The 14,362-nt window shown below is 37.7% G+C and overlaps 1 protein-coding gene across 4 annotated transcripts in view; it reads left to right on the top strand.

Annotated features, from left to right (window-relative positions):
* MTBP (MDM2 binding protein) overlaps positions 1-14,362 on the top strand; it is a 29,470-nt gene that overhangs the window by 9,689 nt on the left and 5,419 nt on the right. For 2 of the 4 annotated variants that reach the window (XM_066176740.1, XM_066176732.1), the window contains exons 12-18: positions 2,531-2,704; positions 3,848-3,961; positions 5,266-5,430; positions 5,793-5,886; positions 7,546-7,701; positions 9,961-10,056; positions 13,179-13,445. In XM_066176740.1, the coding sequence (XP_066032837.1) occupies positions 2,531-2,704; positions 3,848-3,961; positions 5,266-5,430; positions 5,793-5,886; positions 7,546-7,701; positions 9,961-10,056; positions 13,179-13,445 (1,066 nt within the window). Of the gene's footprint in view, positions 1-2,530; positions 2,705-3,847; positions 3,962-5,241; positions 5,431-5,792; positions 5,887-7,545; positions 7,702-9,960; positions 10,057-13,178; positions 13,446-14,362 lie in introns of all 4 variants that reach the window. The other 2 variants (XM_066176723.1, XM_066176713.1) reach the window with 1 other exon arrangement.

Below are 14,362 nucleotides of genomic sequence, written 5' to 3'. Positions count from 1 at the left end.
TTTGTAAAATCCATGGCACAGAGGTTTACTTCTGCAGATGGAATTCCAGTCTGCTTCACTGAGGTGCTTTCCTTCTCATTTAAGCATTTCCAGAGGTTCTTCAGTGCACTTGCATTTAATTTCAATGTCTTTCTGGGAAAATACAAACTATTAAGAAATGCTGAATGCCTCCATTCACCTGGGAGCCAGTGTGCTAAACCTGTGATAGAGAACATGCTCCCTGTAGGGCTGCACTGGTGGCAGCTGACTCTCATACCCTGTGCCACTGCTTAGAAATCTGATTCAGAAAGTGGGAGAAGAGAATCAGTGCTGACCAAGGTTGGGGGAAATTTCTCAGTCAGCCAGTAAATCTGCCCTGCAAGTGGAGGCACTGTGCAAGCAGTGACTGTGAGGTTTGTAGGCACTTGAAAACAAAAGGAGCTTGGTGGTAACCCAGTGCTTAAAGTACTTACCTACGACTTGATGAGGTGCTGGATTCTGCCTTCTTTCATAATCTTGTTGTTCATTCGTGGTCTAATATATAATTAATGTAGATTCCAAGGAGCAGTGACTGTTACTGTTGCCAACTCAAGACAGTTTTTTTAAACAAGTATGCAGATGAGGATGGCTCATATTGGTGACTGATATTTTTTCAGGTTTAGGGACAAGAAAAAATTGAGAGGAATTACAAATGAGATGGGTGCTGACAGTATTGTCTTTTTCCCAACCTGGAAATGAAACTTGCCATAATTTTAGCAAGGAGGTAATATAAAAGAAGATCTTTAATGAAGACCTTCAGAGGCAGTTATGGAAAGATATCCATAAAAGCCCACCCCCACAGGGGTGAGTACTTTTATAGGTTTTAGGAAATTAGCATAATTGATTAAAAGCACCAGTCGGGACAAGTGGTGATGCAATTCCCCCCAAGTCAGGCCCCTTCTCTGGAGCCCCCCACTTCAACACCAGTTGTACTTTGTCCATGAGAACGAATCTGGAACAGTTATTGTCAGCCTTGGTTCCCAGGAAGAGCCAGGATAGCACAGAGCCTTGTACCCCTGGGGCTTGGAGCTCTGGAATTTGTTTTGTGTTTCTGCTTAGGGAAAGGCCATGGAAAAGTACTGGGAAATGTAGCTACTAGTACAGTAGGTGACAGAGTTACAGATATATGTGTGAAGAATACAGAGAATATATAAAAGAAAAAAGGCAAAAGCCAAACAGCATCAGCAGTATATAGATTTTAAGTTTGCATGTTTGGAAGTGGTAGAATACAGAGGGTGTAGAGCTGGTCACAGCAGCAGCATTTGTATTTATGGAAGAGAGACTACAGTTTCAGTCAAATGGGCACAAGATCCCCAGTGTCTGGGGGTATTTGTCCTGTGCTTCAGTGGAAAGGTTTTGTACAGGTATTAACTATTGTGTGATCAGTAATACACAATAGGTACTTATTAAACCTCTTGAGTAAAATTTACAATAGGAGAAGAAAATCTTCTTCATCTTTTTAAATGCATTTTCTTGTTTAGTTGAAAAATGTTAATTTTTTAGTAGCTACCACTAATCTGAGTGTACTAAGGATTTGTGAATCATTAATCTCTTCCATGTGTGGGAAGGTGTAATTCTTGGTATTGGTAGATCTTAAATGCTAAGATTAAAATGTGAAATAAAGGCTTACTCATCAGGGGTCAGCTTTGAGATGCCAAGATAAACTGGAGAAGGAATATATTTCAAATGACATGGGAAACAGGACACTATGACAATGTTTTGCAGTCTTTTTTCTTTACTCTTCTTTGTTCTCTCTCTGAATTTATATATTGAGATAGTGGGATTTCCCCTCTTTTTCCTTCTGTGTCCCAAATACAAATTTTCAACAAACAGAGGAATATATTATTTGTAGCTAACAAAAATTTATGATACTAATAAATGTTAAGTTCCTGTTGAGTTAATTATTGAGACAGTACTACAAATATCTTAGGAAATTAAAGTATTTGACTTTTGAAACTTGGTACATCAAGAAGTTGTTTGCTATGTCTACCAAGGTGCTATAGAATGTTTTCTGTTTGAAAAGATAGCAAACCCATCCTTTCACTGTTACTTTCAGGTGCCACATTAATTTACTTTCAGAACTGTATGCTGTATGCCAGTATTTAAAAATAGAATGTCTTTATCTTTCATCCAGGCACAAGGGTAAAGCAGGGAGTGAAGCTTTTATTAATGAATAATGCAGTGTCCTTGGGAAGAGCATGTACAATATTTCCTTTTCTTCTGCTGTATGTTCATCCACTGAACACATTATTTTGATGCACGGATGCAAAAAGGCCTGGTTTTATGAAGCAGAACAGAAACTTCTCTTTATGTAATGGTAAAAACGTAACTTTGCCAGTTAAAGGTTTGCCTGTTACTTGACCCAGTTTAAGAACTTCTCTTGGCTGGTGGTTAGTAAGTTTTCTCACAGAACAGAAGAAAGCAAATGAAACAATTGTGATGGTGGACTATAGTTTGTTTTAAAGATGTTTTCCTGAGGATGTTTCACAGTTATGTCCTGATATTTGTTAAGTTCCAGAAATTGAACTAAAAGGAGAATCTTGCCGATACTATTTCTTGCTACAAGGCAATGGCTCTGGAGGATGTAAAGCAACCTTGATTCATTCAGGTGGCCAGATCAATGGGATGGCCACTCTTGCTGCAGTAAATGGAAGACTAAAGGCAAAAGCAGAAGAAACAGAGTCAGGTAAGAGTAATCACTTATTTATTATTGAGCGCCTGAATGCAGGCAAATGCTACTAAATTTCGTGAAGTTTCTTTTATTCACTCCATTCAGTATTAAAAGGGAGAAAACAAGGAGGAATATGACATCTTTTTTGAATGTGTGTTTTAACAACATTTTTCTAAATCCATAAGAAAATATAATAAGAGTTTATTTACTCACAGAATTTACTGCTACCATATTTTTTAAATTGATTATGCAAAGTTATTGTCAGTCATTTCTCATAATCGAGATTAGTTGAAAATCATTTCTTGTAAAGGGACATACAAGTAATATTAATGCAAAACAAATTTGTGCAAGCTTAAAATTTAGAAAGTGTGCACTGTTGGTGTAAAGACTGACCAGCCCATGCCAAAAATCTAGGTTAAGTATCTCTTGAAAATCCTGTTTCACTGATGATTTAAAATAAAAACTGCAGGGCCAGTAGACAAGTTGATTTTTGTTACCACCTTCAGCTCCTTTGCTGATGTCCATGTTACTGCAGAGTGTTTGGGGCATGAGCTGACACTCCTATCCTGACTGCTCCACTAGGGAAGAGCAGGTATGCAGCCATTCATCATGGAGTAGTTGTCATGTTACAACTACACCTACCAGATAGCTCTACTAATTCCTGTATTTGTTTCAATAACACTGGCAAAGAAAAGGAGCACAGTGACCTACCTGCATCTTACCCACTTAATTCCTTATTATTGAAATAAATCTGTGTGCGATATGACTGACTACTCTGCCATTTATCCTAATTAAAATCCCATTAGTACAGTGTCAGAAGACTGAAAGTCCTTGACCATATGTTGGGAGAAAACCTTTCTTTCCTGGTATCAAACTTAGGATCTTTTTACCTTCTTTAAATGTTAGTCATGTTAATTGTGTTGTCATTATACTGGTTTTGTACAGAAATTCAAAAAGGCTAGTCAAGCATCTCTTTCAAATTGTCCTCCTGGTGTTCAATTGGAATTAATTTGGTTGGTTTTTCAATGATTAGCTATATTTGAAAGTCTGGTTGTTTTCTTTGAATATGAGATTTTTATGTTTCCTAGGTTTATATCTTCTATTAAGTAATGACTCCAAAGAGGGATTTGTAGTAAAAATTTCTCCTAATCTGTACAGGCTTTCATATTTCTGACTTTATGAAGTCTCTGCCATGCTATCGTGGAGAGGAGATTGTACAGAGAGAAACAAAACTGTCTCATCTCCAAGTGTTTGCCTTGAAGGAGTATCTCAGTAAGTAATAGGAAAACTCTGATAATTCTCCAACTAGTATTTAAAAGGTTTTTATTTCAAATTGGATGGGATGGCTCACCTTACAAAACTGTTTTGTCAAACAACCAAAGTGTGTTGATCACTTTGTGAAGAAATAGCAGGAGTTTAAAAAGAAAGTTTGAAATACATCCACGATTATCTGTCAGATAATGGAAAAGAGAACATTAGATTAGTGTTGGTGGATGTTACATGAATAATCTGAATTTTTGAGCATGGAGTTGAAATAATTTTATGCAAAATTGGATGATTTCCCCAAAATTCTTTACCTTCTACAAAAATAAGAATTCTGCTTTGGGTTTTTCAGCTTTTTAAAATTTTATTCTTTCTTTGAAAAGTCTTAAGCAGCAGAGGAAAACCATGCATTGGAGATCTGTTAGATTTATCATGATGCATCATTCATAATAAAAACTTGAATGGTCATTGTCCTTTGATTTTGCAGAGAAGTACATTTGAGTGTCCAGATTGTTTCCCATCTTAAGTCCATTGCTTAAAGAGACTCGATTAAAAGAAAAAATGAGAGATTGGCTTCAGAGAGATTGGCTGGCTTATTAAAAATCACATGCTGTGGAGATAATTTAAGTGTATTATCATTAACGGAATAGCAGCTTAAAGAAACTAAGTTTTCCATAATAGTCTTGTCTCCCACCCTTCACCCCCTGCTAACTTACAGTCAGTCTCAGATTCCTGTCTGCTTCAACCCTGAGGCTGGGCCTGGTCTAGAGCTTGTGTTTTATTTTCTTTTGAGTTTGTCACCCATTTCCATTAAGAGACTTAGAAGGAGCAGTTGGGATTCACTGATTGTCCTAAATCATACCAGAATTACCTGACCCTTGACATTCTAAACGAAGAGACCAGGACAGGCTCTCAGTTATACTGGAGCCACACTCCTGAAACAGCAGTAGAAACAGGTGGGTGGGAGGCTGTGCAGACTGAAGATCTCTGCCCTTCACTCTTAGTCTCAGCAAATCCAGGTGTTTGTCTCTGAGGGATTCAAACCTGGATATACTCTGAAATGCATATATTCAGAAGTTAAAGGGCTGTAAAAACATGAACCTCATGTGACTTCAGCTATTTTAACTGCTGTTTTTTCACTTGTCTTTGGAGTAAAACGCCCATGTCTTACTGGTATAATAGTAAGTGTCAAGTTAACTTGCTTGTGTTACTGGTTATTGGGTGGAGATTTTCTTGTTTAATTGTTTTTTAGCAGGCTCCCGTTGTTCTTTGTTACTTAGCGGATGCAGTATCTTCTATTTTTTCTTTTATAGAGAGAAAGGAATTGACCAAGGAGCCTGCAGTTATTTCTACCAATGAGTTTAAAAGCTTATTAAAACTTACAAGAGAATGTTTTCTGGACCTGTGCAGCACTAGTCTTCCTAAACCTGTTCTACAGAAGGTCTGCAATAAAACCAAGTCATGCACTGTGACTTGTGGTAAGTATTTTTATTTACAAAACCTGCTGTTTATTTTCTTTGCGTGTTTTTTCATACTGGTTGTCAGTCTTTTAGTAAAAAGGAGTAAAGTCTGTTTACCGAAAGAGGAAAACATGGAAGAAAAAGTAAAGTAACTTTCTAGGCTTATTTTGCAAACTGAAATTACCCTTGCATTACCTATTTCCTTTTTCTTCCCCGACAAAAAAAATGTCCAGAAAACATTTCTGATTGAATCACCCGATAGATTTTTATTTACATACTTTCAGAGATATGTATTGAGGAATATCTATATATAAAGTGTATCTGTTTCTTTAAAGAGTAAGATTCTTTATTTGGGGTTATCCAACATGTATTTCTTGCAGAACCTGATTTAATAGAGCCAAATCCGTTGGAGTGGCCAGAAAGACACGTTCTTCAGAACTTGGAAAACTTTGAAAAAAACAAACAAAAAATGAGGTAATGATGAAGTATTGGAGATTATCTTTGGAGTAGCCATTGAACTTTACTATAGAGGAACTTTATATGTTGATAACCATTGTGTAAAATGTTTTCACATATACTGATAATTTTTCAAAGAAAATACTGCCTAAGGCTAAAACTATTTTTCTGTCAGTTTCCAAAAGTGTATTTTCTTGGTATTTAAAGAAGCATTGTTTTGATTTTTACTGACTAAATGCAACTGGAAGCTAGCTAAAAGTAGAATAGTTCTAAAACTAAATTACCAAAATGGCACTTCCAGGAAATAGTAGCCGTAGTAGGAAAACATACAAAAGCTTTTCGTTCTCTCAACATACCCTAAGTAATCGAGACAATTTAACTGTTTTTGTCAACTTGTACAACGTGTTCTAATCTCATATTTCCTAAATAGTCAGTACTTAATATCATACATCATGTAATTTTGCAATCAAAGAGCCTATTAGTTTTGTGTTTGAAATACATATTTAGTTATGTTTCGCCTTCAGTGCTGTTCAAATGAAACCCATAGATCTTTGTGTCACTTAAGACAGCCCGTTGATTTCAGTTTAGCTCTCACTTCATATCAGTCTTGTCAAGGATTGTTTAAGTTGGATATTAGGAAAAGATTGTTTACCTGCAGGGTAATTGGGCACTGGAACAGCTCCCCAGGGAAGTGGTCACAGCACCAGCCTGTCAGGGCTCCAGAAGAGTTTGGACAATGCTCTTGGGCACGTGGTGTGACTCTTGGGGATGTTGCTGTGCAGGGCCAGGAGTTGGACTCGATGATCCTTGTGGTTCCTTCCAACTCAGCTTATTTTGTGATTCTGTGACTTAATGGTCTTTGGTGATGTTAATGTTCTTGCTGACAGACCCGTAGAGCCAAGTGTCCAGTTGTCCTTTTCTGAGTCACTTCCATCCCATTTCTCTCTTTCAAGTACCATAGTTGGCCATGGCTTAGATTGGAATTCTGCATGTGATAAATTCTCACATTAGCTTTCTCATGGTGGCAATATTATTATTGTTGTTGTTATTAATTATTATCATTGTCATCATCATTATTATTATTTTGGCTTTTTTTTTCTCAAACAGGCAAAGTTCTTCCTTATAGTTAGCTGTTGAAAAGCTTCCTGAGGGACCTTTCTGTTACATAGTCAGTGTTTCTTTTATTGCTCATGATCTGAACTGATTATCTTTTTTATCCTGCATCGGGATACAAAGTGTTGTTTAACAGTAGAAAAGGGAGAACTTTGATATGCTTGATTGAAGACACTAAAAAAAGAGTGGAGGGTTGCATGCAGTAGTGGCTTTATGGTTCCTTTCATGTATACTGTATTTTTTTTAATGGGAACCAATTTTTGGTCCTAAAATAGAAAGAAAAGGGGTGAATAATCTTCTTCCCATGTTATATTTCATAACTAAGCTCTAAATTCTTGAAGAAATTACTTTCTTCAGTCAAATGTTAGAGAATTTGCACCAATTACCATGTTCTTTATCATGAACTTTTGTGTGAATGTTGTCAACGAGAAACTTTGTTCATTTTACTTTGGTACTGGTTTAATTACTCCAGAGTAGTAATAGCTTTTTAAATACCATTAGTTTATTAAAAAAATAATGAAAAAAAATTCTTAGATTGGTCTTTGCTTGTTTCCGTTTTCCCAGAGTTCCTCTGTTTGGGCATTCATCTGAGCAGTTGCTGGGACACAAGGACAGCCAGCGGGAGTCGCTGACCTTGCTGGATGCTAAAGAGCTGCTGAAGTATTTCACCCCAGAGGGCCTGCCTGTGGGGGATCTGCAGCCTCTCCACGTTCCCAAGCGGTATGATCAGCATGATAAAGCCACTGAGGAGCACACTCAGAGCTGATCTAGGGGGTTGTTCATAAGGGTAGAATGGGAGTCACAGAATGGCCTAACTGGATTTGAATTTATAATTTGCTACGTCCTTATATCCCATGCCTGCCAGTGAAATGAACTGCTTTGGTCTCCAGTCAGCATTGCTATTTAGTTCTTTCAGAATCTGAAATGGCTGGAGATGATGAGCTTGGTCGTAGGCATTTAAATAACAAAATAATCACCTGGAGCACTGAGGTGTTACTGGCGGAGCCCTGCCAAGCTGCTGCTGCTGCCCTATGTGTCCAAAGCAGTATTTCTAGTAAAGCAGAAGCTACTGTGGCAGAGCTTTAATTTTTTTTGTGTGTGATTTTTTTCAGTGGAGGGGATTCTAGGTGGGAAGACAAAATAAGAAAAGAAAATAGCTGAGCCTATTTAACTGTGTTTGTCTCCTGTCATGCTTTTTATGTGGTGAAGTGCTTCTTGAAGGAAATTTATGTACTCTGGTGGCTTTGCAAGTGTTCATTCTTAGTGTGTCAGATGGTAGGTATCAGTATATTAACCACTGCTTTTTCAGCAGGAAGATAGATACATGGAGTCACTGGAGTAATTTTCAGGACTGAACATCTGTTAGATTTAAGGCCAGACTCTATAAGAGTCAGTGTTTGTAGAAGCAGAGCCTGTACTATTTGTGCAGTGTGTCACAGATTGCTAGGTAAGCAAGACAGTCTTTGCAGTCACTGCAATTATATTTGTTGACCTTTTTAATACTGAATATTAGGAACTGTGATGCAATTATTTGATACAGCCCTTGATCCTTTTTCTGACTTCATTATATGTAATAAGAGAGCTTGTGAGAGGGAAAAGTTCTGTAGTATTTTGAATTTTCTGTAGGATTTTTGAGACTTCTGTAAAATAGTTACTGAAGTTTTGAAACTAAACTTAATATGTTCTCAGCAGAGAATTCAAGCAAATTAGAAAATACGCAGTAAAGATTTCGAATCTCCTACTGGGTTGGTAATGAGTGCAGGAGATTAAGAATTTTGGCTAAAATATTTTCCTTTCAACTAGTTGTGTGGGAAAGCAGTGAATAATTTTTCACTACAAACATATATTTTTTTAGTCTTTGATTTTTTTTTCAAAGCCTTCAGAGAAGCACTGTAGCATGGAATACCTTGAGTGGTTTGAATGATTTGCTTTGAGCTACAGATGAGTGAGATCTGAATTTGAATTGAGTCCAGCGGAACACTGTAGTTCGAGCTTCTCAGCTGCTCGATCCCCTAGCAGATGCTCTGACTAAATTCTCTTGGAATGATGAGGAGCTTTGCACAGTAGGTGATCAAGGACAGTGAATACAGACCCAAGGATCTTCCTGATCAACAGAAGGATTGAAGAGATTTTGATAGAGACTAGTGAATTAAAGGCACGTTCACTTGTTTTCCATGTTTGAGCTTAGATAGAAGTTTTGGTAGATTACGGTTTAAGTCTTTCCAAATTATCATCTTGCTAGATTCAGTATCACATCTTTCCTGGATGTTTTTCTGAGATTATTCCAGTGGAAATGGTGCAGAGGCAGTCTATATGAATAAAATCTAAAGCAGTGTGTGTAAGTTTCAGATTCTGTTACATCTTGCCTTTGTTTCTTCCCTTCCTTAGAGATAAATGTCATGGTATGTTGAGATCTGGCAGCAGGATCTTTCTATCTGCGTTGCTATGGCTTATTCTGTTGAAATACCTTCAAACTCATACGATTTAGCTAGAGTTTTACTAGCTGGAATTGAAATATCCCAGGAAACAAGCCATTAGTTCTGAAGCTTGGGAAAGATGAGTGTTGCATGAGGCAACAACTTGAAGCTAAAGGGAAGGAATTCACTACTTACAGTGTGTGATTGAGAAATGGGAGGTCACTTCCCAGTTCCTCTCAATTCATTCTACTGCTCAGGTGTCCCATTGTGACATTGTGATATTTGCCTAGTTTTATTGGTAAATTATTTGGAGCAGTGACCTTAACTGTCTTAGAAATGTCTAAGAGCTTCTGTAACAACAATAGCTCAGTAGGAGTTAGTTGAACTTAAATTCTCACTTCAATGCAGATTTAATTTTCCATTGATGCTTTATCCTAGGGGCTTAGCTGCAAGACGTGCTGTTTTGGTCTTCCTATGTCACGGCATTTGTTTCTGATTTTTGGAAGTATAATTTATCCTGATGGTAGCTGGTTAAAATAGATCTTCATTTTTCTTCTTTCAGTGAAAACACATTTCTTTTGACACGAGAGCTTACTCCTCGAAAACTCAGAGGTTTGCCTTTTGAAAAAGCAGCTGCATACCATTATCATGGACTTGAGTAAGTTTCCTGGCTTCTTTTCCCAGATTTGTTTTTTTTAGTTTCTAGTCTAGGTGTGATTAGAAATGCTTCAAGCAACATGTTATGGATAGGTTAATTATGGTTTAAATGTCCCTTGTTTAAATTGCACCATTCCTGCCATGATGGTAATGTAGAGACACTGAAGGTCTTTTCATCTCAGTTGTACTGCTCTATCTATTTTCAGCGTCTCTGAAAATTTTAATTCAGAACTAAAAATGGCAAGGGAATTAGGATTCATTAGTACCTAAGTTCATTCATATCAAGTTCCTAGGAACGCACATGCTTTAAGTACATACATAGTTTCTGCTTTGATATTTAGTTGTAGACACTTCCAGACTAATAGTCAAAAGGTTTAATGAGACCTGATGGGATGCTGCTACCTGTATGTTCAGGGAAACTGAAAACACCCACAGCCAAGTGTTAGTGGTAACATGTTCAAAAGGCTCCATGTGGTTAGGACTCAAAACTCCATATAGTTAATCTCAGCCAGCAATACTTACTTGTCAAAGCAAACAAATGGGCAAACTGTCACATCATGTAGCTGTATAAAAATAGTTTAGAAAATTACAAATATTGACATAGAGGAGAAACGGAAAAAGGCTATAGGAATGCTGGAGTAGATAATTAAGCATAACTCTTCCATACAGACAGTCTTAGTGCAGTATATGTTAAGAAATGCAGTGGATACCAAGCACAGTTAGTTCAGTTTTTGTGCCAACTTCTGCTGCCTCCTAAAATCACATTTTCAGATTATCAGAATGTGACTAACAATGCTGCTGGTATTGTTTCCTATCAATTTTACAAATAGTTTGGTTAAGCCTGTGTTTAATATCTGATAATTTTAGCCAGGTTCTCTAGGGCAGTGAAGCACTCCTATCTCTTTAGTTATCTCTTTTTCTAAATGGTAACTCATGAGCCTGTTAGCCTTTTTAGATTTGTAATAAGTGGCACAGAGATGCAACTGGGTAGAAAAGAGAAATGCATGTGATAGGTGTGGGAAGAAACCACTTGTCTGTTGTCTGTTGCTATGTGGTGTCTTGCTGCCCTGCCTGACCTCAGTAAGGAGTGTGCCTGAGATTTCAAATTAGGCACAGCAGAACTTGTGCTGCTTCTTCTGCTAGCAAAATACGACAGATATAGACCACAGGGAGGCCTGGGTATTGTGGAGAGGAGGAAGATCCTGGTATATTAATATTTCAGGAGCAGTGTGCTTAGCAGTATGGGAGGGAAGCAGTAGAGAGGTAGTGTATGACCAGAACATATTGTAACAAGGGTATTGTGGTTATGGGGCAGATGTGTTTGGGACTATGCAGTTTTCATCTACCCAGCTGCTGTATTTGTATTTGTAGCTAAAGTCTTGTCAAAAAAAACAAGGAGTAGCAGTTATCATAGAATGGTTTGAGTTGGAAGGGACCTTAAAGATTGTCTAGTTGCAACCTCCATGCCATAGGAAGGGACACCAAGATCCCACATCTTCTTCCCCGGAGCTGCTCTTAATTCATTTTTCAGTCAGGCTCTATTTGTGCTGGCATTGCCCTCACCCAGGTGCAGGACCTTGCACTTGGCCTCAAGGTTTGCACAGGGCCACCTCTCAAGCCTCTGGATGGGATCCCTTCCCTCTAGTGTTGACCATGCCACAGAGCTTGGTGTCAAGGGCAAACTACTTTCCTGAAGTCGAGGGGTGAGCTTGCTGTGTGCTCTCCTTGCTGCCCTGAGGATCTCAAACTCCACTATTTAATGGTCACTGCAGCCAAGGCTTCCCTTGAGCTTCACATTCCTCACCACACCCTTCTTGTTGGTGGGCACAAGGTCCAACATAGCACCTCACCTCACTCAGAGAAGGAAGTTACCAGTGCATTCCGGGAACCTCCTGGATTGCCTTTGCCCTATGGATTGGCTCTCTAACAGATTATTGGGGTGGCTGAAACCCCCATGAAGACCAGGACTGGTGAATGTGAGGCTGTTCCTATTTATGATGAAATCAAATTTATGGTGTAGGGAACATGTGCCAGACACTTGCATGTTGTTTTGCAAAGAGAAAGCAATTGCCATTAAAGCAGTGAGTAAAATGGCAATTTAACTTTTTTATCTTTGTTGGGTATGTGACTTCGCAGGGGACTGAGAATATAAGTAAGAAAAATTAAATACCTTGAAATTTTCAAGTTAAGACATCTTACTCTCTTATCAGATAATGAATTTGTCTAGTAGAAAGTCTTCCTCAACTGTAGAAATGGATTCATCAGCCAGTTATTAGAAAAATTAATTTCTCCATGAATATCAAAATATTCTAAAGAAAGTGGAAACATCAGAACTAGCAATTTAACATGCCTCCATGTTAAGAGATAAATGTAAAGAATGTGTCTTGCATTCCCTAAGAGTAGGAAACTTTGCTGAGCAATCTGAAGGGTGGGCTGAGCAATAGCTCACACTGCTCAGAATAATTTGTAACAAAGAGGTTGAAATAATACAGGATTTACTGTTACCTTTCCCTGCACTACACTAAATAGTGATGAAACACTGTTCTCATGCAAGGAATCCTGGAAATCATTTACACCAGAGAAAAGTTAGTTAAGATGCATTTTGTGTTATCTCATGTGTATGTTTCACTGATCATTTGTTATCTTTCAGCCCCACGGTAGTTAATACAGTTTTTTCTGTTGATTTGATTGATTAAACCACTTATTCATTGTAGTCAAGAGGAAGCTTGTGCTTGTTCAGTGGTACATTTTTTGTATTTTTAGTACTTAAAAAATGTGAATCTCTCATACAGCAGTGTTTATCTCAAAGCTATAAGTTGCGTTTCAAAGAGATTGTTCAAGGAAAAAATTCTGCTAATGTCTATGGAAATCTTATAAGAACAAAGTAAAGAGTTACAAATAATATATAATTCAGCTTCTTTGTTGGAGTTGGACTTGAGTATAGCAAAATCCATCAGGCAAGTATTAATTTACTGGGCTGTTAAAAGTTGTCTCTCAGAACAGTACACCAGTTCAAAAAAAAAAAAAGTTTTGGAGTTCACATGACTGTCAAAAGTAAGTTTTTCTGATTGTAATAAAGCAGAGACTTTCTCTCACAGGTTTCCTACCCAATTTCAATTTTAGATATTGTCTAGATAACAGAAGAGCCTTGGAGAGGGATGTGGGATATGCTGAACTTCAAACTCGTCTTATTCGCTATGAAACTCAGACTACTTGCACCAAGGAGTGCTGCCCTGTGCCACTTGTCTTGAGTCCTCTCCCATCTCCTGCAGTCTTGTCAGAGCCTGGAAGTGTCCCTGATGGAGAGTCTTTACAAAGTGAATTCAAAACAGAGACATCAAGGCTAAAATGCAGATCAAAAGACCTGGATTACTTTTATCCCAAGAAAAGGTAATGCACTGAATAAAATGAATCTTTAGCATGAAATGTTTCTGTAGTCTCTTGTGAACTGCATCTTTTCTTTCATCTCAAAATGTTTTAGTGAAGCTATCTAGACAAATCTTCTAGTTGTTTAATCCTCTTCTGTAGGTTCATTTTTTTCCTTGAGTGTGAGCTCTTATCGATGGCATTAGATTAATCAAAACCATGCAGCACAGGCGCACTTTATTTAACAGATTTGGGGTTATATCTTGCAGTCTCAAGTGCCTTTGAAAAGATGACAGATAGCCTCATCTAGGACTGAAACAGTCAGTGCTCCTGCACTGTGAATAAACAACTAAAGGTTTAGAAAGCCAAGGATTGTACAAACAGAATAATTGAATTTCTGATCCAAAGGACTGCTGGCATAAGATGACCTACCAAAATTCAATCTTACTGTCAGCCTTGTTTATTAAAGTCTTTTCTGGAAGTTTAGTTTTTAATATTTCCCTTTGTACCTTGTCCTCACTCTGAAGATGCAAACTCTGTCACTGAAAAATAACTCCTAGGTAACACTATTTCCAAGTTGACTTTTTTACTGTAATACTTCACTTCTTCCTTATTTCCAGTTTGATACCTTTTGCATTCTAATCACCAAAAGCCTTTAACAGAGGTTTGGTTTTAGAAATGTGTGTACCTTTTTGCAGCTTCCTGAACAGGTAGAGAAGAGGATGTGATTATACTTAACATTTTGTGAATTGGAGTTTGGAATTACTAATGCTCTTATAGTTGAAGGATCAAGGATTACAATGTTCCCATAGAATTATAATGCCCAACTTCCTGTAGTTAAAGTTGAGTTGTGACATTCCTGTAGGGCCAAAAGAAATTAGATAGTTTTAAGAAGTTTTGTCTCATCCTAAGACTGGAGGCCAATTCCCTTCCCAAGAGTT

Source organism: Chamaea fasciata, unplaced genomic scaffold (genome assembly GCF_029207755.1).
Source record: "Chamaea fasciata isolate MVZ Bird 193981 ecotype frontalis unplaced genomic scaffold, bChaFas1.0.hap1 SCAF_1, whole genome shotgun sequence".
In the NCBI taxonomy this organism is placed as follows: Eukaryota; Metazoa; Chordata; class Aves; order Passeriformes; family Sylviidae; genus Chamaea; species Chamaea fasciata.
This window is presented reverse-complemented; position numbering and strand designations above follow the sequence as displayed.